Below are 26,167 nucleotides of genomic sequence, written 5' to 3'. Positions count from 1 at the left end.
GACTATTTTAAGGATGTCTTTACTACCTTTCTAGACCTTGAACATGGCATTTCCATTGCTGTCTTTGCAGGGTCAGAAAGCTCTTTGATTTCATCAAAAAAAAAAAAAAATGTTAATGCCTTTCTTTCTTCAGCCGCAAAGGAATTCTGTTTTTTGAGGGAAACATTTCAGGATTTTTCTCCATATAATGGACTGGTGTGGTGCCACAATTTTGAACTTCCAAAATGCAGTTTAAATGTGGCTTCAAATGATCCCAAATGGTTGAGGAAGAAGGGTCTTACCTAGCGAAACGACTGGTTATTTTCATAAAAATAATACAATTTATATACTTTTTAATGTCAAACGCTCATCTTGTCTCACTCTGCCTGAGCTTTTTTTTTTCCGGTTCATGACATTTAGGGTATGTCAAAAAATTCCCATCTCATGTTCTCCCTCAACTTCAAAATCGTCTTATATCGCTGTTTTACCTTTTTTCTTGAGGGTGTTTGATCTTCTTGCATGTTCACTTTGCAAAGACTGGGTAGGTACTTCTGCAGTAATGTAGGATGATTTTGAAATGATTTATGAAGTTGATGGAGGAAATACGAGTTTTTTGAGATATCCTAACTGTCTTAAGACAGAATACACAGAATACACATCAAAAAACAATTTTTTTGAGGGCAACATTTGAAACACATGAACATCTTGGATGACAAAGGGTGAGTACATTATCTGTAAATTTTTGTTCTGGAAGTGGACTTCTCCTTTAAGATGTTTTTGATGAAATCGAAGAGCTTTCTGACCCTGCAAAGACAGCAATGGAAATGCCATGTTCAAGGTCTAGAAAGGTAGTAAAGACATCCTTAAAATAGTCTATGTCTTATCAGTTCAATTGTAATTTTATGAAAGGACAATAATACTAATGTTTAACTCAAAAAACAATTTCTTTACGGCTGAAGAAAAAAAAAAGACATGAACATCTTGGATGACAAGGGAGTACATTATCTGTAAATGTTTGTTCTGGAAGTGGACTTCTCCTTTAATTAGTGTTCCGAAGATGAGCGAAGGTCTTACAGGTTTGAAACGACATGAGGATGAGTACTTAATGACAGAGTTTTCATTTTTGGGTGAACCATCCCTGTAAGCATATTAAAATACACAAGCATTTGGCAGAGAAGACAAACAATCAAGTTGATATCAAGGAACTTTTATTGATCTTGCTGTAACAGTGTCCACTGGCATTGGCATTTCATTAAAATTAAATTGAACAGGGTCTCAAAGAAGAAAGAAAATACAGTTTCCAATTTCTGCCACATTAGATAAAACTTTCATCCTAAATCCCATCAAACAGACAGCTAAATGCATTTCTGAAAGTCTCTGAGACCTGGGGAAAGTATGAAGAAATAGTAAGCAGTGATCCTTTTTTAGAAAGATAAAAAAAAATAAATCTAAATATCCATAATTCAGAGTTGAAACAAGCAGGGATTTGACAAATCTATTACAGAAGGACAGTATATCAAGTTCCCTTTACTGTAAATCATTATTACTTGAATATGACTTTTACAAAAGTCTAAAGTCTATTCAAACCAGAAATGAAAATGTGCATCTAATTGTCAAGGATATCACCAGTACTGAATATTTTATAGAAAGTTAACTGCAACCGATCAAAGTCGAACCTAAACCGTGTTTATTTTGTAACCAATCCATTACTATTACAAATATTACACTGCTGTATCTGCAAATCTTTCCATCTCTGTAAGAAAGTAAATAATAACAAACATGTTTCCAAAAATAGAATGTTTTCTAGTAAAACATAGCAATATCTTGATCTTATCCTCAACTTGAAAGTTGGAAAGAAATCAAACGGAAAGGAACTGATCCTGTATTTAAGGTATGAAAGGGAACTGTATTTGACACAGCTGCTCAGCTTAGTAAAGTAAGGCATGGATACAGAGGCTAAGCACAAGAGATCAATGTGAAAGAGAGAAAAAAAAAATCTGCACTTCAGAGAATGACTGGAGCACAGTCATGAGAATAAGTCTTATCCTCTGTAAGTCACTTTGTTTGGATAATCTCTTTGCTTAATTCTCTTTCAATATTAATCAAACCTTCTTCCACAAGATTTGGCATCCCAAAAAAACCATTTAAATGATCCGACGTGTGAACTAAAGACTAAGAAGCAGACCAAAAGAACATGCATAGAAGAGCATTGGAAAGATTCAATTCAAGTTTTCAAGATGTTTGATCTGAATCAAAATATGAATGTCTGGTCACTACAAAACTATCCATCTTTCAACGAATCGTTCACATTCTGTGGCTGTGAGACAGACAATAGTAAAATGACCAAAACAACACTTCAGTGCTTTCCTACCTTTGATTTGATTATCAAGGTTCGAAAGGATCGTAGTAATCGGAAAGTGACAGTAGATGTCACAGCTGATATTAACGTTAAATATTCACCGTGCTATTTTTCTCCCATGAAAGGAGCCGTAAGATGTGTACTTGTTAGGTACGTAATGCAAGTGCTTCCTGAGACCAGCTCTCTTTTTGTCATCGTTTTATAAAGTTTATTAAACCCATGATCAGTTCAACAGTACTTGGTATTGTCTACCTTAACCAGACGACGTAAATTCAGAGCTGATGTTAACATTTCAAGTGTCTCGCCATGCTAAGTTAGGTAGAAATCACACTGTTAGCAGGACAAATCTGAACGGAAACATTCTCTCTGACCTAAAATAACAGTTTGGTCTTTCAAAATTGTGATCAGATGTTATTTAACTTAAAATTAACCAACTAAAAGGGTGAAAGAAACTGCTCGTTTTGGGGTAGTTCTAAATCAAACCAGAAAATCTGTTTGGCATCGTAATCATATTTAAATTCAACTGAGTAATTAAGGACTGTGGTCTGTTTTTGGACAATTCTATAAAACTATTTTTCTGAGATGAAAAAAAAAACATTTTAACTGATATAAAAGACTTGGAATGAATATGGAATCCTTTCATTTTTAAATCAAAAGTAATCCTGTTGTCCCTTTTAAATAAAACTAGGGAAAGATTTTTCATTAATTGTTTTGGATGAAAAAAAAAAAATTACATTTGGGAATACATGTACATACAGTTAACTGCATTTCCTGACTTGAGCGCAAATCAGTTTTACATGTGAACCAGATAGACTGCATTAAGGGTATCGACTGGAACAGTGTACTCTGAACTATCAGCAGTGAATCTCTGATGGCTGATTTGTTTATGAGTCTGTTACGGTAAATTGGTAATATATCCGGGCACTTACAATACAGAATTTTTCCCTTGCTCTGTGACTTAAGCAAGTACAGCTGATGGCAGCCCTGAAACCTAAACGAAAAGAGCTCAACAGGCTCCCAGGTTAACTTTCAGGGCTCCAGCAGCCCCACTGGGCAAACTTTTAGTCATTTATCCCCATGATTATGCAGCACCCAGCAGCTAGAGAGAGCTAAAGGAGAGGGCTCACAACATTGGTTTCTACAAGCCAAGCCACTGGCACACAGGTACCAGGTAATTAATCGTTCTTCATGTTGGTTCCTCTTCTTTAGATGTCCATCTCAAACTGAGCATCTTCACCTGCAACACACATGCAAAAAAAAATCATTTGCATCATGCATGACCTCTAAACGAGCTAACAACCAGATCTATTACTGTTTGTGTACATAAGATGATCAACCACAAAGCAGGGAGGTTCCAGTGGAAACAGTTCCAGTTAGGTCAGTTTTAAAGACTAACCTTGCCCTGGCTTGGCATCATGGTTGTTGATGTTGTTAGCCTCATTCCTCTTGTTTTCATTGAGGACGTTCTTGCTTGTCACTCCTGGGATAACCGGCAGGTGTGCTGGTGGGGTCTGGGCGATGGGTGAGTTACGCCGGTCTAACAGGAACTTGCGATCATAGATTATTCGGGTTCCTGCATTGACATAGTAAATGTTGTTATAAGACGGTTTTATTGCATAACATTTCATAATCCTGGAGCAATCTGACACATTTCCTGTTGTGTTAGTCATATAGGATTGAAATTAACATGAGGATGAGTAAGCAATGACAACTGTGTGAACTTTCCATTCAATGACAATCGTATGCCTTAGAAATGCGAAGTAGACATTACAATGACATGCATTTGAAATCCAAAGATGATTAATGTGACTAAATTAGCATCAATAGTCACAACAAACAATAATATAAAACCAAAAGCACAACAATAATACTGATTGATTGCAATCGGTAGGGTGTATACTGCTACATGTACATATGTTTAATGCAATGCATTCCTTTGTTCTGTTCTTTTCTGTCCATCAATTTCTGTGGACCAATCATATTGATCAGAGAGACGCACAGGCGGCGCTGTTTTTGTTTTGAACTCCATGGCTGTGTCTCAAACGCCCAGAAACCTGCCTTCCTAGGCAACATGTTTTGGTCATCGTCGATTTCAACGTCTCGACTTTTTGTGCATCATCAGACTGTTTGCATGCAAACTAATTAAGCGTTCCTACAACCCCTAAAAAACTGTCTAAGCAGGCTGAACGCTAGGTTTTGAGACACAGCCTTTTATGTGGTTACGGCTTCCTGGCCAACACAGGCCACCCTCTAACATTAGACGGTTTCCGTGCAAACAACAGGCAGATGGCTGCAGATATAAGCCTGGACGTACAGCACACGTCTCAGGCGAGTTATTACCTCCCGGGGTGGTGGAGAATAAAGTGCCTCCAGGAGTGGTGCAATAGTCGTGAGGTAGCTGCGTTGAGTCGTTGATCAGCACCGTCCTGGTCGGGATGGCCCTGCTCTCACTAAGCTGACGACTGGACGACATTGCACTTGCTTCGGGTGCTAATCAGAGTCGAGCGATAAGTTTTCCCGATGGAAGGTAAAACCTCGGGCCCTTTCCCCTCGTTTCTTATCGCTTTCCCAAGGCTTTCTTCACGTTCAGCTCGTCCTCCCAGCCGTCAGCACCGACCCCTCCCTCCGCCAGGCAGGAAGCGAAGAGCGCGGGGAGGATATGACGTCAAGGGAGAATCACGTCGCACGAACCCCCACCCCGCATAAACGTCATTATTTTTTATTTTCATATTCAGGGAGAAAAGATGAAAAATCTCTTTGGGAGAAGTTGTAATTTATCTTCTTTTATCGCTGAAAAATATATTAGTGTATTTTTCTGGCAGGGATGATCTTGTTCGTTTCTTTGTGTTGCACTGTTATTTTTTTTATTTACAAAAACAAATCAAGATGTTACCCAGATTTGATGTCTTTCTTGCTGAGATTTTATTTATTGTTAAATCTCTTAAACATTTCTTACTGATTGAGGTGTTACTGTTTTTTTCCCCTTTATTTTGTCATTGTATTTCAATGCAGTGCTGTTTCTTGCTGTTCTTTTTTTCTTGCAATAAAAGAGAGAAAAGATAGCTAGATGTTAGAAAATGGATGTATTTTAGAATTCTATAATAAAATTATACATATTATTAGAAAATAAAGGTAATGACAGAATAAAAATAGAATACAATGAATGAATATATTCTGTATGCTTCAGAGTACATTACCAGTCAAAAGTTTTTGAACAGTAAGATTTTAGATGTTTTTTAAAGAATTCTCTTCTGCTCACCAAGCTTGCATTTATTTGATCCAAAATAAAGCAAAAGCAGTAATATTGTGAACTATTTTTACAATTTAAATAACTGTTTTCTATTTGAATAGCCTATATTTTAAATTTTCATTTATTCCTGTGATTAAACATTTTCAGCATCATTACTCCAGTCTTTCTAATATGTTGATTTGCTGTTCAAGAAACATTTATTATTATTATTATTATTATTATAATCAGCGGGATGCTTTAAATTGATCAAAAGTGATGATAAAGACATCTATAATGTTACAAAAGATTTACAAAAGAAACCTAAATAAATCTACTCATCTGTTTTCAATATAATAATTTTTTCTCAACTGTTTTAAATATTGATAATAATAATAATAATAATAATAATAATAATAATAATAATAAATGTTTCCTGAACAGCAAATCAGCATATTAGAATGATTTCTGAAAGATCATTTGACACTGAAGACTGGAGTAATGATGCTGAAAATTTAGCTTTGATCAAATTAATAAATTACATTTTAAAATATAGTCAAACAGAGAACAGTTGTTTTTAATAGTAAAAATATTTAACAATTTTACTGTTTTTGCTGTACTTTGGAATAAATAAATGCAGGCTTGGTGAGCAGAAGAGACTTAAAAAAAATCTTACTGTTCAAAAACTTGACCAAGACTACATTTATTTGATCAAAATACAATATAAAACCGTCATTTTTTTTTTTTTTTTTTTACAATTGCAAATACATTTCCTCCCCTGCTTAATACATTGTACAGTATATGGATTTGGGCACCAGCTAAACCAGGTGAACTCTTTAGAAAATAAAAGGAAGACTTGACCAGGCTGTATAAACCAGCTTAAACCAGCCAAGAGCAGCAAAACAGCTAGGGCTTTTTTAGGTCTGTTTTAAATTGAAAGCTACCGCAACAAAAGTGTGATACTTCACGTTTCTTTTTACAAGATCTTCTCGCGCTGTCCATCTAACGATTCACAAATCACACTCGGTCTTTTGCGCAAGTCGGTCTCTGCGCATGCGCGATTTCCTCAAGCGCGTCGTTGCAGTCCTCCTTACGCACAGCCTACCGGAATCAATACACAGAGAGTACAATATGAGTTTCTCCATTGAAGAAAGAGGAAACCCTAACACGTTGAGTTACAGGGTTTATTTCAGTAAGTATGAATTCTTTTCTTCAGGCATTGGTGATGAGAAGTTTGCACGGTCTGTTCGGTGTATTAAGATAAAAGGGGCTGGGCCGCAAGTCCCACGTGTCGCTTTTCCTCGCGTCATTTATGACCTAAAAGCTAATAAAATTCATAAATTTAACGATTTTACGAATTAAGTTGATGTTCGACCCAATCATTTTATTTAAAGGTTTGATTAACCATGTATTTGTGCAAAGTTAATTTTAGTTTGAAGTAAGTAATCCTGTTATACCGGTTACACAGTAAAAACCGAAAGTCCTAAAAAAGGATAATATGCTTTTATTACCAACCATTACGTTATTCCTTGCGTTGCTTGTACAACATAGGCTTATTAAAATATATAATGAAGGACGGGTAAATACAGGGTTGCTCATTGCATCAGTCGGTTGCTTTCACAAATGATCATAGAACATCTTTTTTTCTGTTGTACTGTGTTCTCTAAAATGATTTCAGATATATCTCAGATATATACAAGATGAAGTTAGTAAAGCAGATATACTGGAACATTTTCCACAAAAAGGGTGTGCTTTGTGTATTTTTGTTGCCAGCTGTGCATTAAACATCTCACCCTTAGCAGCAGTATGACATCACCAGCTTCCTTCTGACATGAGTGACAAGTTAAATGCACACAGGGCATGATTATTATCATTAACATCAACAGAAATCATTAAAACTGTGATTGCGTCAAAGCTTTCTTCTGTGGAACACCCTGTGAAAAACTGCAGAATATTTTCTTTGAACATGAATAGTGGTGTGATAAATTCCATGTTTTGAGTTATTTGATATTTCGACTTAAAAAAAAAAATCCATGAGCTTGACCAGAACATATTTCCTAAAGTCTGGTATTCTCTTATATAAAAAATGCTCTCTTCAATTATTACACACCCAGGTGTATATATATTTCTTGCTCTTAAAAAACAAACAAATAATTGTATATTATGCATCAATTTCAAGATTAACAACAGAGGAAATTAGGTGCTCAGCCAGATAACACTGATCAGATAACATCAGAAACAGCTGACTTTGAAATATTTATTATTACGGAAATATGTTATGTAATTCAAACTTTCTTTTTTAAACAGAGAGCTCAGATGGAAAGTACATTTCACCATTCCACGACATACCTATGTATGCAGATGAAGCTCAGGTACAGTATGTTAATTTAATATGTCTCCTATTCTCAATGTAGATCCCCCTCCCTTATGGGACCCCCTTGTCAGTAATTGGCTATTTCACAATCCAGCACAGCACAGTGTATATCAGCTCTTTATTGGGTGAAAGGACTTGGTCTGTAGAGGAATGTGATCTTTACCCTTTAAATAGTGTCATCTTAAATCGTTCAATACTTTGGACTACTCTGATATCATACCTGTGTAAACCTTTGATTAATCATTGTCATAGCTTTACATTATATTTTAGTAATAGTAAATAATGTAGTAATAGTAATATGTTTAGTATAATTATATGTGTTTAATATATTTTAGAATATTTAGTAATATGAAGGTTAAATTATTATAGACCTTTTTTATAAAAACTAAATCATTTTTATTTTCTCTGTAGAACATTTTCCACATGGTTGTTGAAGTACCACGATGGACAAATGCAAAAATGGAGGTACGGTATGACCAGCAGTACAAAACTACACCACAGTATAACAGAATAAAACAATAGAAAAGAGGACTTTGTAACAGGCTATTTATTTTGCAAGGACATATATTTACACACCTAAAACCTGAATGGTTACAGGACAGTTGCAGTTGACTATGTTGAAAGTAAAAGACTTTTAGCCTACATTTTTGGTGGGTTGTGTATTGACATTCAAACAGAATAATGACTCATCAACTAGTTGGTGTCTGCATGAATATTCTGTCATTCAACATTATGGTTTACTTTTCAGATTGCTACAAAAGACCCACTGAACCCCATTAAGCAAGACGTGAAGAAGGGAAATTTGCGCTATGTGGCCAATGTTTTCCCTCACAAAGGCTATATCTGGAATTATGGAGCAATCCCTCAAGTAAGCCTTCTAAAGCACTGATCACACATTAAACAAAGAATAAAACAGACTGAGGTAGAAACTGCTTCTGATTCTGCAATCTTAGTTAAATGTTTAAACCTTTTGTTTGATACAACACTTTTAAAATACACTATTGTTTTTGAAAGAAATATATTTTGATTACAGTAAAATATTATGATATATTCCAATAAAAATGTATTTAATTTATTTAATTTATTGATGTGAAGGCAAATCTGAATTTTCAGCAGCCATTCACATGATCCTTCAGAAATCATTCTGATATGCTGATTTGCTGCTCAAGAAACATTTCTTTAATAATAGCAATGCTATGCTGCTCAATATTTTTGTGGAAAATTGCTTCTTCAGCATTCTTTGATGAATACAAAGTTCATAAAAACATTTTTCTTGACCTCGTCATATTAAAAATTGTACTGACCTCAAACTTTTGAATGGAAGTTCAAAAGTTATGTAGACACAACAACCCTACAACGATAAAAATCAATTTGCTAACTTTTTGTAATCCCCAAAAAACCTGAACAGTCTCAATTATCAAGCTGTTTTGATTTTCTGAGTAGTGTGATGTCATATTGATCAGACCCCGCCCACAACCATTGACAGACTGTCCCGTATTAGTATATCTCCGTGGTTAGTCACTTGAACGCTGTCTGCTATTTTCTCCGTGCTCAAGCAGCTGTAGCGACTGATGTCTTGGTGTTTTGTAGTTGAATTTAAAAGTGAACATAAGAGTCTTAATTTTCTCCCAACATCAGAGCCACTGAGGAAGCTGTGGATTAGGTTTGTTTTTGATGGCAATGCACCACCGAATACACAAAAAACAGAAGAGAGGGCGGGGTCTGCAGTAGCTCATTATCATTTAAAGAGACATGCACCGAAACAGGTCTGTGAACAGAGCTGTTTTTGACATGGTAAAAAAGGTGTTGTTTTACACAACCATTGAGGAATTTTAACCAAAGTATATTATAGACTTTTCATTAAGACCCTAAAGAATCATATCAACTTGTGGAAAATGGGCATCTGATGTTCTCTTTAAATAGATTCTTTTAGTAATTGTGTGAGTATGATTTAGTATGACTTGTCAATATGTAAATACGATTGTACAGATTTTCCTTCATTTCATGAGACCGAAAATCAAACTGAAATTAAAAATCTTTCTTGTAGATGTGAATTGCATGTGCCATTTCGTCTTTTACCCCATAGATTTTACAACAACTTTTACGTTTTTTTCTGATAGACTTGGGAAGACCCAGGGCACAAAGACAATGACACAGGATGTTGTGGTGACAATGACCCGATCGATGTCTGTGAAATTGGAAGCAAGGTATAGATATCAGTTGTTTGTCTTTTGAAATATTCTAAGAAATAAAGCCAAGTTTATAAAGCAAGCTGTCATATGTGCAATTATAGCTGGATTAGATAAACAAACCCCACAATGGTTAATCTTCACAGGTGTGCTGTCGTGGAGATGTTATCAAAGTGAAAGTCCTGGGTGTTTTAGCAATGATTGATGAAGGTGAAACTGATTGGAAAGTCATTGCAATCAACGTTGATGACCCTGAAGCAAAAGACTTGAACAGTAAGTAACCCTCGTTGCTTTCTACGTGACTTAGAAGAGAGACGCATTTATGTGATTGCTATCATTTTTCTGTTGTGAAATATAGACATTAGTGACGTGAATCGACTCAAGCCTGGCTACCTTGAGAACACAGTTGACTGGTTCAGGAGGTACAAGGTACCTGATGGAAAACCTGAAAACCAGTTTGCATTCAACGGAGAGTTCAAAGACAAGGTATGTCATACAGAAATGTGTTGTCAACAAGCTTTAATTTGCCATATTCGTCAGATAAATATGCTACGTTTATTCTAGGACTTTGCCATTGAGACAATCAAAGCCACCCACGGCTTCTGGAAGGCACTCATCTCACAACAAACCAAAGCTGGAGAACTAAACTGGTAAGGGAATGTTTCTTCAGCGGTCTGCATTTGTTTACTTATTTTGCATAGTATTTTATTTCAGGTTTGCACTTCCATTTACAAACACTACAGATAACCTGTAAAGTTGCAGACATGGTTTATTGCTGGAACACATCAACATAATCTAAAATAAAGAGTTTTCTTTGCCTTTTCCACCTTTTTTTTAACATAAGTCATGTTGCTTTTTTCCTCTCTTACTATGCAGCAAGAACACATGTGTCTCAGAAGGAGACAGTCCATTCTGCTGTTCGGCGGATGAAGCCAAAGCAGTTGTTGATGGAGTAAGAACATTGTTTTTGCTTTGAATTAACAGGAATTTATGCACTGTTTTATGAATTGTATATACAGATTTCTAGCATTAATAGTGGTGCCTTATGTCAAGACGTCACACTAATTTTTCTTTTCAATTTCAGTCATGCCCATGTGGAGAGGCTAGTCCAGTTCCAAGCTCAGGTTCGATTTCTTTTTTTGTTTGAGTTTACACTTTTTCTTCCAAGATGTAACATATTTACTTTGTTGTGTTGTCTTTTTCAGTTGACAAATGGTTCTACTATGCGAAGAACTGAAGAACATAACACCGTGAACAGACCAGTCTGATCATTATTTCAAATATGTATGTCATTATCTGTCTAGAATTATAGTATTTAATGAAAACATGGGCACTTATTTGGGGACTGATCTCACATTAACATTTAGGAGAGCTAACCAATGTCTTGCTAAGATGGGCTGTATTTGATAATGGTGAAATATTCTGTGTAACAGATATTAAAGATAGCTAATAGTCTGGTCAAACTCAGGTACTGTAAGATTCTGAACAAATGCTTTAATAAAGCTTTTCTCATATGACACTGTTATCTTTAATACATTTTGTTCTGTATGCGATTCTTTAAATATTCTGTCAATTACTCAAACTCATGTTGTTTGAAATTCACATGACTTTCTTTGTTCTGTGCAACAACAGATTATGCTGGCAGCCTTGTTTACTTTCATTGCATGTCTTTTTTCCCCATACAGTAAAAGTGAATGGTGAATGGAGATGCCATTCTACCTGAAATCTCTGTTTCACAGAACAGTGTAATACAAGTGTGGAACAAAAAATTGTTTTTTGATGAACTAACGCTTTACCATGTAGAATTTACACAACAGTTTAAAATGTTTTCCTACACTACCACTGCTATTAAAAATTCTGGGGTCAGTAAGATTTTTTTGTATGAAATTATGCTTTATTTTAGGCAAAGATGCATTAAGTTGATTAAAAGTGACAAGAAAGGCATTAATAGTGTAACGAAATAAACTATTTAAATAAACTATGATCTTTCTAACTTTGTTTATCAAGGAATCCTGATTTAAAAAGTCTAACAGAGTTTAAAAAAAATAAAATAATAATAATAATAATTATATACATACATACATACATACATATATATATGTATATATACATATATATACATATATATATATATATATATATATACACATATATATATATATATTAAAGCTGGCAATAAATCCAAAATAAAAGTTTGAGTTTGCCTAATATATGTGTGTGTACTGTGTGTAATTATTATGTATATATAAATACACACAAATTAATGTATATATTTAAGAGAAATGTTATTTTTGTACAAAATATTTTTATTTATATAAAATATAAATTCTAGAAAAATTATAATAAATACATATTTTTTAAAATATTTCTTACATATGTACATGAATGTGCTTGTATTTCTATATACATAATAATTACACACAGCACACTCACATATATTAGGGAAACTCAAACTTTTTTTTGTATCCGATTAATGATTTGCCAGCCCTAATATATATATATATATATATATATATATATATATATATTACACAGCAGAAATGTTTTCAAGCATCAAATCAGCATATTTCCAATGATTTCCAAAGGATCATGTAAAACTGAAGACTGGAGATATGGCTGAAATGTAAGCTTTTCAACTCAATAAATGGACATATAAAATATATTAAAACAGAAAACAGTTCTTTTAAATTGTAACAGCTTTTCACAATATTACTGTTTTACTGTGTTTTTATGAATGCAGCCTTGGTGAGAATAAAAGAAAAAGTCTTAGCTGTCAAACCCCAGAGCTGCAAGTCAGTCAACGTTTAGCAACCAGATGCCAACACATTAACCTACAATCGATCTGAGACCACCCTATGCAGCTACGCAGTTCCGGTTAAACGTCAAATTCGGGCTGTTTTTTAGCAGCGGAACACAGACCGGACTGACTGGTCTACAACAGAAGCAGACCCTTCCAGGTACTGACACGAATATTTCCCTATAACAACGCACTGTGTTGTGTTATTTCCAATGACGCATGACAAATGACGCGGCTATAAAATAGAAATTGGACACAATGTTTAACAGAAACATTTTTAACACCAAAAGCAAGGTTTTAAGGTTTTATCTATAACATCATTGTGTGCGTTTTTACCTTTGCTATACTCTACGTTGCTCATTCAACTTCAGCATATCTGGCTGTTGTTTTCACTGTGCGTCTCCACTGTATAGACGTGCTTCTGGAAAACGCGCGCTAAACATTTAGGCTGTGTGTACTGCGATGGTTACATTTAGGTAACAATAATATTAGATCAAACGTTTATTTATCTTAATTTACAATACAAAAAACACAACACCGTTATTAATGTATAAAAATGCACTTGAATTTGAACGCGAGTTGCTGTCATTTGAGTGACAGCTATGTCTGTGTGCTATATCCATGGCGTCAAGTGACAAGGTCCCACAACTAGAAATAGTTTCTTGCTCATGTTGTGTGCGGAATATTGGTTAATAGCTACGTGGGGTTTGCGTTTCTTTTCTTAAATGCACTCTTCGAGACAAAACGTTAACTTGGGTCATTTAGTAACGTAGGATCAGATGTTTTTCACCTGCTTACTGTAGATTTACGTAAAGAGCTTATTTTGGAGTTAGCAGAGTCTTGTACTGCATTGGAACAATTCTCTCATTCTGCTGCTATTTTATTTCAGGGAACAGGCTGCAAAAATGTCTTTCATATTTGATTGGCTGTACAGAGGATTCAGCAGTGTGTTACAATTATTAGGTAAAGTATTTGCCAGATATTAAAATACTGATGATGAACACCATGTAACTGAATTTTTGTGCTTTTATTTTAGGACTATATAAAAAGTCCGGGAAATTAGTTTTTCTCGGATTAGACAATGCTGGGAAAACAACATTATTGCACATGCTTAAAGATGATCGACTTGGGCAACATGTTCCAACACTTCACCCTAGTAAGTGCCACATATTTTACTGTGTTAATATGAAGTGTTAACATTTTGACAGGAAAGTACAAAAACAAAATGGCTTATTCTTACAAAATGAATTCTATATATGTTGAAGCAACCATTGTACACAATGTACCGTATCTTGTTCTGTCTGCTAGCATCTGAAGAACTGACTATTGCTGGGATGACTTTCACAACATTTGACCTGGGTGGACATGCTCAAGGTAAATATAGCATTTACTATTAAATGATTAATACTTTTGGAATTTAAATTTCAGAATTAAAAACATTAGAAACAAAATAGTTTAGAAACAAATTCTAGAACAATCTTGGACAATGCAGATTGATTTTGTCTTTTCTCAATTCTCAGCAAGAAGGGTTTGGAGGAATTATCTTCCGGCAATAAATGGGATAGTGTATCTTGTTGACTGTGCTGATCATGAACGCCTACTAGAAGCCAAAATTGAGTTGGATGTAAGTCTACCTTTTTTTTTTTTAATATGTACAGTTGAAGTCAAAAGTTTACATACACCTTGCAGAATCTGCCAAATGTTAATTATTTTACCAACATAAGAGGGATCATACAAAATTCATGCTTTTTTTTTTTTTTTTAGTACTGAGATCACATAAAAGATGTTTACATATAGTCCACAAGAGAAAATGATAATTGAATTTATAAAAAATTAAAGTCCAGGGTAAATTTAACTTTTTTTGTCTTTTGGGGAACATTTAAGTGTCTTCTGTAGCTTCTGAAGGGCAGTAGTAAATAAAAAAATATGATATTTAGGCAAAAAAAAAGAAAAATGTACACATCCTCATTCTGTTCAAAAGTGTACACCCCCGGCTCTTAATGCATCGTTTTTTCCTTCTGGAGCATTAGTGAACGTTTAAATCTTCTGTAATAGTTGCATATGAGTTCCTCAGTTTTGTGAAAACTTGGATTGCAAACTCATACAGTCAAATGCTGAAAAACCAAAGAATTTGTTGACCTAAAGGATTTTTCTGAAGCACAGTGGGCAGTTTAACTGTGTTGGACAAACAAGGGGCTCATGAACAACTATCACTTAAAAAAAAAAAAAAACTGTGGATCATTCAGGTAACAACACAGTACTTCGAATCACATGTATGTAAACTTTTGAACAGGGTCATTTTGATAAATTCAATGATTATTTTCTGTTGTGGACTACATGTAAACATCTTTTATATGAAATATCTTATTCAGGTCAGTACTAAATAACATGCATTTTGTATGATCCCTCTTATTTTGGTAAAATAATTAACATTTTTCAGATTCTGCAAGGTGTATGTAAACTTTTGACTTCAAGTGTATAATCAAGGGTTTTGCTCATGACAAGATATTTATGAATGAATGTTTAACTATGAACACATCCTAACTCTCAGAAAAAAAGTTACACAGTTGTCACTGGGGAGGTACTTTAAGATACAAAAGCTAAAAAGTACGTCTTTGTACCTTATTTACCACTAAATGGTACATATTAGTACTTTAAAGGTACATATTAGTATCTTTTGAAAGGGTACCACCCAGTGAATGTTTTGTACCTTTGTTTGAGAGTGCAGAGGAATATCATCGCACTGACTTCAGTGCACTAATTTAAATTCTTTCCAGTCCCACCAATCAAAAAAACAGCAGAATTTGAATAATAATGAGGGCACCTTGCTTTTTAATCATAGGCCCTCTTAACTGATGAAACCATCTCCAATGTGCCAATCCTTATTTTGGGAAATAAAATCGACCGTCCAGAAGCAATTAGTGAGGACGCACTGAGAGGAATGTTTGGACTTTATGGACACACCACAGGAAAGGTAGGTCACTGAGGAAACATATTTAGGATATTTTGTGGTATACAGTGTATATGTTCTATGTAACACATGATCTTTTGTCTCACACAGGGGAATGTATCCCTAAAAGAACTCAATCTGAGGCCAATGGAAGTCTTTATGTGCAGTGTGTTGAAGAGACAAGGATATGGTGAAGGTTTTCGATGGCTTTCTCAATATATTGATTAACATAGAGTGTTTATTAAACCAAAATCCTGTTTATCCTTATTTATTAATTCATTATTTATCTTACAATAAAAACTTGTAACCAGGGGTGTTATATATTATTGGAGCCTATAAAATTCAGTGTGGTGATAGAGAAGTATCTAAGATATGCATTCATTCAAGCTACAGTAGCAATTACTTATGCAAGTCATGTTTACCTTAGCAGTAATTTATGCTGTTTCCTTTTCTAAAAGCAGGGATAGAAATACAGTTTGTTTAAACAGTTGACTGAGCTGGGTTATTTTAAGAGATGGCATCAAGTTCCAAAAGACTTTTTTCAATCCAGTGTCAATATTATACCACGCGAAAGGTAAACATACCGTCGAACATGTGAATGTGAAGGATTTTAATCAGGTGAACATCACTCGTGCTGTGATGATTCCGATGTGAAATCATCAGATTATACAGAATCAGTGTTTTTGTTTTCATGTTACATTACCTCAGTGCCTTAATGTTGGTGGGTTTTCCTAGTTCTGTATTTCCCACCTGTTCAAAGAAAAAACGTCTGAAGTGATTTAGTGTGGATTGCCAATGTATACATGCTTGCTTATCAAAATGACCTGAGATTTAAAATGAAATATTTCTAAAAGTACAAATGTTTGATCTGTATGTAGTATTTTGATACATTTAAGACTGTGCTTATGTAGCACTCAGTGCCAGTGATGTGTCTACATTAGCCTGTTTCAACACTAAACTACCTGGCTGTGCAATGAGTACTTTTTGACTGTCATCTGTGACTTATTTGCAGTTATGGCATGAAAGTACATAGGCTTTTTAATTCATGAATTCAATATATGCCTGTGCAATAGAAAATGTGTCATATTACTAGGTCACTTTTACCCTTGTAAATAGGCTTATGTTTGCTTATCTTTCAAAATGGCTAATTATGTACATGCCACCTGTAGCACTTTGCATTTATTCACTGAAGCAACAAAAATAAAGATATTTTGAATTTGCTGTGTACTTTGCTCTTAAATAAATCATACAGATATGTACACTACTAGTCAAAAGTTTTTGAACAGTAAGATTTTTAACGTCTTTAGTGTCACATGACCTTCAGGAATCATTCTAATATGATGATTTGTTGTCCAAGAAACATGTATTATTATTTTTACCAATTTTTAAAACAGTTGAGTACATTTTTTTCAGGATTCTTTGATGAACAGAAAGATCCAAAGATCAGCATTTATCTGAAATAAAAAAGCTTTTTTAACATTATACACTATACCATTAAAAAGCTTGGAGTCAAAATATTTTTTTTTAAGTGTTTTTTTTTTTTTTTTTTTTTTTTCGGAAGAAATTATAGAAAATAATACTTTTATTTAGCAAGGATGTTTTAAATTGATCAAAAGTGATGATAAAGACATTTCTAATGTTATAAAAGATTTTAATTTCAGATAAATGCTGTTCAACCGAACTTTGTATTCATCCCAAAAAAAAAAAAAAACGTTAAAAAAATTCTACTCAGCTGTTTACAGCATAGTAATAAATGTTTTGTTTTGTTTTTGAGCAACAAATCAGAATATTAGAATGATTTCTGAAGGATCCTGTGACTGGAGTAATGATGCTAAAATTTAAGCTTTGAAATCACATGAATAAATTACATTTTAAAATATAGTCAAATAGAAAGCAGTTATTTTAAATAGTAAAATATTTAAAAAATTGTACGGTTTTGCTGTACTTTGGATCAAATAAATGCAGGTTTGGTGAGCAGAAGAGATTCCTTAAAAAAACATTAAAATCTTACTGTTCAAAAACTTTTGACTGGTAGTGTATATGAATCCTAGAAAGCAATTTGAATAAACATTTAATGCAAGAAAACAATTGTGACACCATAGTGAAGTCAAAAAGGTTATTTGGCAATACCAAATGTTTACCTTTGTGACGTAGGCTCAGTGACCATTAGAATGAACAAGAACATTGCACAAGAACAAAGTCCACTGTATAAACGACGTCCAAATTTGTGAACGAACCTTTCTTTGGAGTTGGTTCTTTTCAGTGAACTGTTGAACGGGTTAATGTCTCATAATTTATTTAGCTACAAAACGGACGGAACGACTCTCACAATTCGTTTGACGCGAGAAACTTCTCTTATGACAACGAATACTTTAAAGAATCAGTGAACCGGTTGTATGAAGTGAATCGTTCGAGAGAGTCGGACTTCCAACATGTAAACAGCTTTGGATTAACCAATAGGAGAACGCTTAATCGAACACGTGATTGCTGTTAAGCCAATGAAATCACACAAGGAAGCGCTGCAGATGGATAAGGCATGCACCAATATCAAGTTGGCGTTAAGTTAATATAGACATTTCTTAAATTACCTAACCGGTTAGAAGTATTTTTTGCAACCCTAAATAGTTGTTACTGACAAACTGTGTTGTTAGCGTGTTCTTATTTATAATTTGACGTCCAGCGCCGCGTTTGACATGTGTAACTCATTTCAAGATGCAAGAACTCATCAGCTATTAGTTCAAAAACTGACCATTTTACTGAACCAACCTACTGCTGTTATATATATCTAACGTCTGAAAATGAAGAATGTGGAAGAAACATGCTGTGTTGTCACAGTATCCGAGAAGCCACTCATTCTCACATCTGGATCTCAGAATAAAGAAATGAGCGGTAGTGGAGTGTTTCTGAATTACCAGTCTGGGATTGTAGTCTGCAGTGGCAGTTTGTTCTCACGCTTTATCAATGATAAACAGTTCATGAAGAAACACGCGAAAATACTGCATTCTGAAAGGTTCGCTAAAAAGATAAAAGTGAATGTAGATTACATTCACGTTTGCACCAACCAGTCGTGTGAAACGGACAGAGGCAATGCGAACCGTCAAGAGGCTCAGCTGTTAATGATGATCAATTGTGTGGAGTTTCAAGATGCTTTTCTTAAGATCTTCCAGGGGGCTGATAACTGGGGGTTTCATAGTGGCAATTTGGATACTGAAGTTCTGGAAGACTCCAGGTTTTTAAGTTGGTTTGCACTTTTAAAAGTGCCCACTTCTTCCACGTGCACCTGTAAGGAAACTATTCCATGGGTGAAGAGTGGCAGTCTTAAAAAAGGATGTCCTGTCATGGCTTGTGGGTCTCCATTTGGTGGTCTCTGTCCAGACCTCTTTATGAACACAATTAGTAAAGGTGTAGTAAGTAATCTGGCAGGAGATGAGAATGCCCTGATCCTGACTGATGCACGTTGCTTGCCTGGCACTGAAGGAGGCGGTGTGTTTGTAAGCAAAGGTGGCAGATCTTACCTTTTGGGTTTGATCGTTTCACCTCTGTGCTGGAAATCGGATGAATGGATCGGGCTGACACTTGTGTGCTCGGTTCACCTGATTCTGAAAAACATGCTACAGGCTGGAGTCATCCAGGAGTCACTGATAGAAAAGTCATCTCAGTTAATCACTGGCTCTCTTCAAGCTCCATTAACTGCAAACCGAAAGCCAAGCTCTGAATTTTACCCTGGAGTTGCGCTGATCGAGTCTGGCCAGCTGTGGGGTTCTGGTGTGCTGCTAAACCAGAATCTGGTTCTCACCTGCAGGCATGTGGTGAATGAAAACACTTTGGTTACAGTCAGAGTCAACAATGGAGGAAGGTAATGAGCTTTGAATATATTCATATTCATTATTATGAGGCCTAAAGAAGTGACATTTTGTTGAACTTTGTTAAACATGTTATTGGTATTGTTATATTTTGAATCACCATGGGGTTTCTAATAAAATCCAAACTTTCCCCCTCAGATTTCGTACAGTATATGGTAAGGTGCTGTATTCATCAGCACCATCATCTCCCTATGATATCGCTGTGGTGGAGCTTCAGGAGCCCCTCGCAGACTCAGTAAAAACACAGTTTACCACATACTTTCACCCAGGTAATGTGCTACAAACCTGCTGAATTGAAACTCATATTTAGCCATGTTTGTTTTGAGGTTTAGATATGATTTTTTTGTGGATGTCTAATACCATTAACATATGAAAAAAGTACTTGTTCTGTCCAGTGTGTATCAGTTTATATGTGTGATAACTAAACTGGTTTTGTATCAATGTGATATTTGACACTATGTTTATATTTTTTTTTTTATTTAACCCCAGTCTTTTACATGCAACAGTGTGATATTTGACACTATAATTTATATTCAACTCCAGTCTTTTACATGCAGAATACAAGTATGGAAGCTTATTTTTCGCCACGTAAGAAAAAAATCATGCTTTGGTAAATCATATAGAAATAAAAAGGAAAAATTGTGACACATTATGTCATAATTCTGAGATAAGAAAAAAAAGTTGAAATGATATGATAAAAAGTCATAATTATGGCACGGAAAGTCAAAATTATGAGAAGTCAAAAGTAAAACTTATGACAATCATGATTTCAAATGTCATTATGGCAAGTAGGTCAAAATTATGGCAAGTCATAATGATGTCAGTGACAAAATATACATAAAAAGTAAAAATTATGATGACAATAAGTCAGAATTATGACCTTTGTCATTTCAACTTAAATATCTCATGATTTCAACTCTTCACCATAATTATGATTTACAAAGCAAGTCATAATTATGATGCAAGTGACAAAATATACATAAAAGTACAAATTATGACAACAATTACAACAATAAGTCAGAATTGTCAAATTATATTTAATTATGATTTACCAAAGCATGTAAATCAAAATTGTGGCAAGTCATAATTATGATGTAAGTGATAAAATATACATAAAGAGTAAAAATTATGACAACAATTACAATAAGTCAGAAGTGTCAAATTATGATGTCATTTCAAATAAAAAATTATGATAGTCATAGGACATACACTTGAAATTATGAGATACTAAGTCATAATTTTACATTTTTGTCATGTAATTATGATTTACCAAAGCAAGTCAAAATTATGAGAAGTCATAATTATTATGACATAAGTAAAACTTATGACATGATTTGAAATGTCATTATGGCAAGCAGGTCAAAATTATGGCAAGTCATAATGATGTAAGTGACAAAATATACATAAAAAGTTAAAATGATGACAACAATTGTCAGATTGTGACTTAAGTCATTGCAACTTCAAATTATGACTTAGTATCTCGTAATTTCAATTCCTATGACTGATTTCATTTTTTTTTTGTCATAATTATGATATACCAAAGCATGATGCTTCTAAATTCACTGTTTGTCGACCATACGTGTGCACATATACATATAAGTCATCATTCTGTAAATATAATACATTTAAACGTATTATAAATAATCCATTTCACTTTATATAAAATATTATTTTACAACTGTATGTACTTTGTCCATGTGCACCACCTGTTATTTTCATGTTGTGTATTTGTTTAGGTGAGGATGTGTTTGTTGTGGGTTATGGAGCTTTAGGGAGAAGCTGTGGCCCCTCGTTGACCTCAGGGATTTTATCCAGAGTTATTACCCATCAGTCAAGGCCTGTGATGCTGCAGACTACATGTGCAGTGCAGTCTGGAGCCAGCGGTGGAGCTGTGGTTCGATCTGCCACTGGGGAACTTTTAGGTAATATCATTTACACATTTCATTTTAAAAAATTAGGAATTCATGGAAAAAATTTTGTTTATCAGTATATCAACCAGGTGTTCAGTAAAAATCCAACATTCAGTGGAGACTGAAATATACAGTACCTTCTGTAACCAAAAGGGGGCACCATGTGACCAATTAAGCATGTTTCTCTCTTACCATTTGGCATCAAAGCATTCCAGACCTCATTTGATGACTAAATCAATTTTTCATAGGCAGATTCTTCCTCATATGTTTTTTTTTTCTTATATATTCTACTATTAGGTATCGTGTCAAGCAACACAAGAGACTTTGCAGCAAAAGTGACATATCCCCACCTGAACTTCAGCATCCCAGTGACTGTTCTAGAGCCCCTGCTGAGACGTTTTTCTCAAACTGGAGATGCTGCTGTGTTTAAGGTCTTAGACAGTGCAGAGGATGATATCAAGAAGATATGGAGACTACAAAGCATTCAAAGCAAGCTTTGATCAGTCTCCAAACATTTCTGTGAGATTTCTTTAAACGTTGAACAAAAATCCTGCTTAATTTCCTTGAACTGATTTTTTTTAAAGGATTAGATCACTTCAAGAACAAAAAATTACAGATAATGTACTCACCCCCTTGTCATCCAAGATGTTCATGTCTTTCTTTCTTCAGTCGTAAAGAAATTATGTTGTTTAAGGAAAACATTTTAGAATTCCTCTCCATATAATAAACTTCATATTTAAGTATAAATATATAAGACATGAACATGACAAGGGGGTGAGTACATTATCTGTAAATTTTTGTTCTGGAAGTGAACTACTCCTTTAATAATCAGATACATGCAAGTAAACATAATGACTGGTCAAAACATTTTCTTTCCAGCATTCTGTATCATGTCATATAACTCTACATTTACAATGATTTAGGATTAAAAAAATAATAATTTATCATACATTCTTAAAGGTGAAGTCCACTTCCAAAACAAAGATTCACATATAATGTACTCACCCCATTGTCATCCAAGATGTTCATGTCTTTCTTCAGTCATAAAGAAATTGTTTTTTGAGGAAAACATTTCAGGATTTTTCTTCTATAATGGACTGATATGATGCCCCGATTTTGAACTTCCAAAATGCAGTTTAAATGCGGCTTCAAAAGATCCCAAATGCGGTTGTAAACGATCCCAGCCGAGAAAGAAGAGTCTTATCTAGCGTAACGATCGGTTATTTTTATAAAAATAATACAGTTTATATACTTTTTAAATGTTAAACACTCGTCTAGTCTTACTTTGCCTAAGCTGTTTTTGTTCCAGTTCATGATAGTTAGGGTATGTTGAAAAACTCCCATCTCATGTTCTCCCTCAACTTCAAAATCGCCCTATATCGCTGTTTTACCTTTTTTGTTAAGGGTGTTTGATCTGCTTTCCATGTTTACTTTGCAAAGACTGTGTCGGTACTTCAGTGATGTAGGATGATTTTGATTTTTGAAGTTGAGGGAGAAAATATGATTGGAGTTTGGATTGGAGTTCAACGAGTAAGGCAAGACGAGCATTTGAGAATAAAAAGTATTTAAATTGTATTTTTTTTAATGAAAATAACCGATCGTTTACAACCGCATTGGGATCGTTTGAAGCCGCATTTAAACTGCCTTTTGGAAGTTCAAAATTAGGGCACCATATCAGTCCATTATATGGAGAAAAATGCAGAAATGTTTTTCTCAAAAAACACAATTTCTTTACGACTGAAGAAAGAAAGACATGAACATCTTGGATGACAATGGGGTGAGTACATTATATGTGAATCTTTGTTTTGGAAGTGAACTTCTCCTTTAAACATTATATCTAAATAAAATAAAAATAAAAATGTTTTAAATGAGTAAAAATGTTTCATTCCTTGTTTCTAATTCTAACCATTTTAAGCTGCTACCGAGGAGTTTGCTGCACTGGATCACTAATATATGAAATGTGTGCCAACACTAAAACAATGCAGTGCTAAAAAAAAAAAAAAGTGTTTCATCATACACTTTTTTTGTAAAATAGTTAGAAACCAGAGATAAAAACCTACAATGGTTTGAAATCAATGCAGTGTTATAATAGAGTATAATAGCGTGTTTTCAGATAATTATAATTTCATCATGCACATTTTTTCTTTTAATGTTAAATGCGGTTTAAAGACAGTAAGTGAATATTCCAAAGATGTGTTTACATCATGCCCTTCATTAAAACTAAAATATGTTTTTTTTTGAACCCTCTGGTGACTCGTATGTCTTGAGAACCTGCTTTTGTTGGTATTTTTGGTGGTTATTATAAATTGCACTTGTCACAAAAACATGTTTAAAAGTGGGTTGAAAAGATTTGTTTTCTCATGTCTCCAGTACCACTTGAAAATTAGCATGTCTCGGAGTCTTGGGAGTAATTAGGAGAACAAAAGAACAGCACTTTCGGGCCCAGTGCCTTTAATCATATTCAGGCAAGAAAGATGACACACTCGGACAAAGAAACATGCAACTAAATGCAAATATACTGCAACTCAGCGTAAATATAATGTTTTCTAATCAGTAAATCCAAGTATTTACAATAATAATGGCATGTACAGTACAATACAATCATACACTAGTCCAAGTGGTATAACATCACTGTTAGCAGACTCCTGTACACTGCTGAGTAAGACATCAGAACATTCACTATTGACTTTTAATGAGCAGGCCGTCCTTCCACTCCATCACACCAGCAAGGTGCGCCGCCTATGATAATCCGCAACTAATTTAAATATCGCCAAAATCCGTTTCAATGACATCTGAAGGATTTATATTCTCCCGTAGATGCCGCGGTACATTGATGAATGTGTTTACGTTGCCGATGTTACCATATCTAATGCATTTCTCTTGCCTGTGTGGAGCTCCGAGTGAATTATCATGCCAGAACAAGTCTATTTAACCCTAAAAACTGATGCTTTTGATATTTTTTTTTTTTACTGCAATACTCATGTTGTAGATTTTAAGATTCAGACCTCAAATATAAATCCCTGCAGCACCAGATTTACACCTAGGAACATTACAGCCAACACATCTTTCACTGCAAATGATGGGAAGATCTGATTAGAAGACATCTGCAAAGACAGATTGGTCCCTTTGGGTATATGAGAGAGAATATGTCAGAATGCATTTCCGAAAGCTCATTCCTGCCTCTCCTGTTCATCCATACACTGCCTCGTTATAACAGCCGTGTTGCATCAGAAGTACCGTATTACAGCCTGACCTAGTGGAATATAAGCAAATTCTATTATGACAGACATATGAAACCAGAGAGCGCATATCTCAGGATTTATTACTGTCCATTTCAAAGAAAACAATGATTTGGACGTCGGGGTGAGGGAGAAAGCTACTGCATCAAGACGTAATTTATATGAAAATATAATGCTTTGCCATCTCTGGTTTCGGTGGATTATTACACAAAAGACAGGAGGAAAAAAAATAGTGCCTTTAGGACAAGGAGCGTCTTGTAGAAGTGCATTGTGTATTTCTGGCAAGTAGCCTAAAGTCGTGTTTGTAGTTTGCGAGCGTGGAGAAACAGGCTACTTAGGCTACTTATTTCAAGACATTTACGACTATATCTACTTCAATGTAGCAAAGAAATAATGCAGAGACTGTTTCAGAACAGAACAGAGTAACAGTCTTAGCTTTTTTTTTTGGACTTTGTGTCTGTTTATATACGCTAAATCATTTGGAGGACATTTAAAACAATTTACATAAACTCTAAACAGCAAAAACATTAGCAGCAGTCTCAATTCCCAAAGAAAGCAGTTTGCTGATGGTCGACAGAAGATCTCTAATGAAACAGGTTAGACCCTGAAGCCTGTCTATCTTTATATACATACTTTAAAACGTCATCAGACTTAATATCATATAGTGACGAAGTATGTATTTATAAGACTTGCATAAGAATGCATCACATCACACCTATCAAGCGCCTAAATCTGAGCTTGTGTTTGCAGATGCTAGAGACTGATTCAAGAGAAAACTCTTGCACTTACAACAAAAACATGATGTTTCACAAGTATTCATAAGCCCAACAGTTGAAAACTCGTTCCTTAATCTTACTACATCTAACACTAACCAAGCCCCACCCTCCCTCCCTCCCCAAGTCAATGCAGTTTGGAGTGCAGTATAAAGATGACAGACTCTCCAGTGTCCACGGTTTAATGTCATAGATAGAGCTGCCTCTGTAGAAATGGGCCACAGAAAGCTACGTCGAACAGGCGAGAAACGCATTTCGTTTTACCAAATGTATCCGCCGTCATCTACCTCTCCCACCTCCCCTTCCTCCTCCTCAGCCTCCTCGGCGTTCTCCTCCGCCTCCTTTTCTTCCTCATCTTCCCATCCGAGCCCGCTGCCAAAATCGCCGGAGTACGTGACCACCTCATCTGCGAAAGAGAAACATCGCGAGCGATTTAGGCAAAACAATACGCGCTTAGCACGAGGACAATAAACAAACAGGAGGTGTGACTTTGACGTTGGGCTTTTTA

At 34.8% G+C, this 26,167-nt stretch overlaps 5 protein-coding genes across 5 annotated transcripts in view; 3 read left to right on the top strand and 2 right to left on the bottom strand.

Moving 5' to 3' along the window:
- Nucleotides 1-1,170: 1,170 nt before the first annotated feature.
- eif4ebp2 (eukaryotic translation initiation factor 4E binding protein 2) lies at nucleotides 1,171-4,989 on the bottom strand. Its single transcript, XM_051126298.1, has 3 exons — nucleotides 4,679-4,989; nucleotides 3,735-3,911; nucleotides 1,171-3,575 (listed from the first exon to the last, which is right to left on the bottom strand). The coding sequence occupies exons 1-3, from the start codon at nucleotides 4,809-4,811 to the stop codon at nucleotides 3,544-3,546; spliced, it is 342 nt and encodes a 113-aa protein (XP_050982255.1). The 5' UTR covers nucleotides 4,812-4,989; the 3' UTR covers nucleotides 1,171-3,543.
- A 1,606-nt stretch (nucleotides 4,990-6,595) lies between these two features.
- On the top strand, nucleotides 6,596-11,997 carry ppa1b (inorganic pyrophosphatase 1b). The gene is made up of 11 exons (XM_051126852.1): nucleotides 6,596-6,756; nucleotides 7,872-7,936; nucleotides 8,350-8,403; nucleotides 8,687-8,806; nucleotides 10,059-10,145; nucleotides 10,274-10,400; nucleotides 10,486-10,613; nucleotides 10,692-10,777; nucleotides 11,004-11,079; nucleotides 11,212-11,251; nucleotides 11,333-11,997. The coding sequence occupies exons 1-11, from the start codon at nucleotides 6,618-6,620 to the stop codon at nucleotides 11,362-11,364; spliced, it is 954 nt and encodes a 317-aa protein (XP_050982809.1). The 5' UTR covers nucleotides 6,596-6,617; the 3' UTR covers nucleotides 11,365-11,997.
- Nucleotides 11,998-12,926: 929 nt separating this feature from the next.
- Nucleotides 12,927-17,095, top strand: sar1ab (secretion associated, Ras related GTPase 1Ab). Its single transcript, XM_051125155.1, has 7 exons — nucleotides 12,927-13,084; nucleotides 13,814-13,887; nucleotides 13,961-14,080; nucleotides 14,233-14,298; nucleotides 14,445-14,548; nucleotides 15,767-15,898; nucleotides 15,986-17,095. Exons 2-7 carry the CDS (start codon nucleotides 13,830-13,832, stop codon nucleotides 16,100-16,102), a joined length of 597 nt encoding a protein of 198 aa, XP_050981112.1. The 5' UTR covers nucleotides 12,927-13,084; nucleotides 13,814-13,829; the 3' UTR covers nucleotides 16,103-17,095.
- A 1,192-nt stretch (nucleotides 17,096-18,287) lies between these two features.
- tysnd1 (trypsin like peroxisomal matrix peptidase 1) lies at nucleotides 18,288-23,295 on the top strand. Its single transcript, XM_051126972.1, has 4 exons — nucleotides 18,288-19,730; nucleotides 19,876-20,006; nucleotides 21,474-21,659; nucleotides 21,945-23,295. Exons 1-4 carry the CDS (start codon nucleotides 18,673-18,675, stop codon nucleotides 22,145-22,147), a joined length of 1,578 nt encoding a protein of 525 aa, XP_050982929.1. The 5' UTR covers nucleotides 18,288-18,672; the 3' UTR covers nucleotides 22,148-23,295.
- A 786-nt stretch (nucleotides 23,296-24,081) lies between these two features.
- Nucleotides 24,082-26,167, bottom strand: part of spock2 (SPARC (osteonectin), cwcv and kazal like domains proteoglycan 2) — a 43,334-nt gene continuing 41,248 nt past the window's right edge. The window contains exon 10 of the mRNA XM_051126297.1: nucleotides 24,082-26,065. Coding sequence (XP_050982254.1) covers nucleotides 25,920-26,065 — 146 coding nt within the window. The 3' untranslated portion in view covers nucleotides 24,082-25,919. The remainder of the gene's footprint in view (nucleotides 26,066-26,167) is intronic.

This window comes from Labeo rohita, chromosome 13 (genome assembly GCF_022985175.1).
Source record: "Labeo rohita strain BAU-BD-2019 chromosome 13, IGBB_LRoh.1.0, whole genome shotgun sequence".
In the NCBI taxonomy this organism is placed as follows: Eukaryota; Metazoa; Chordata; class Actinopteri; order Cypriniformes; family Cyprinidae; genus Labeo; species Labeo rohita.
The sequence above is the reverse complement of the archived record's forward strand: the minus strand, read 5'-3'. Positions and strand labels throughout refer to the sequence as shown.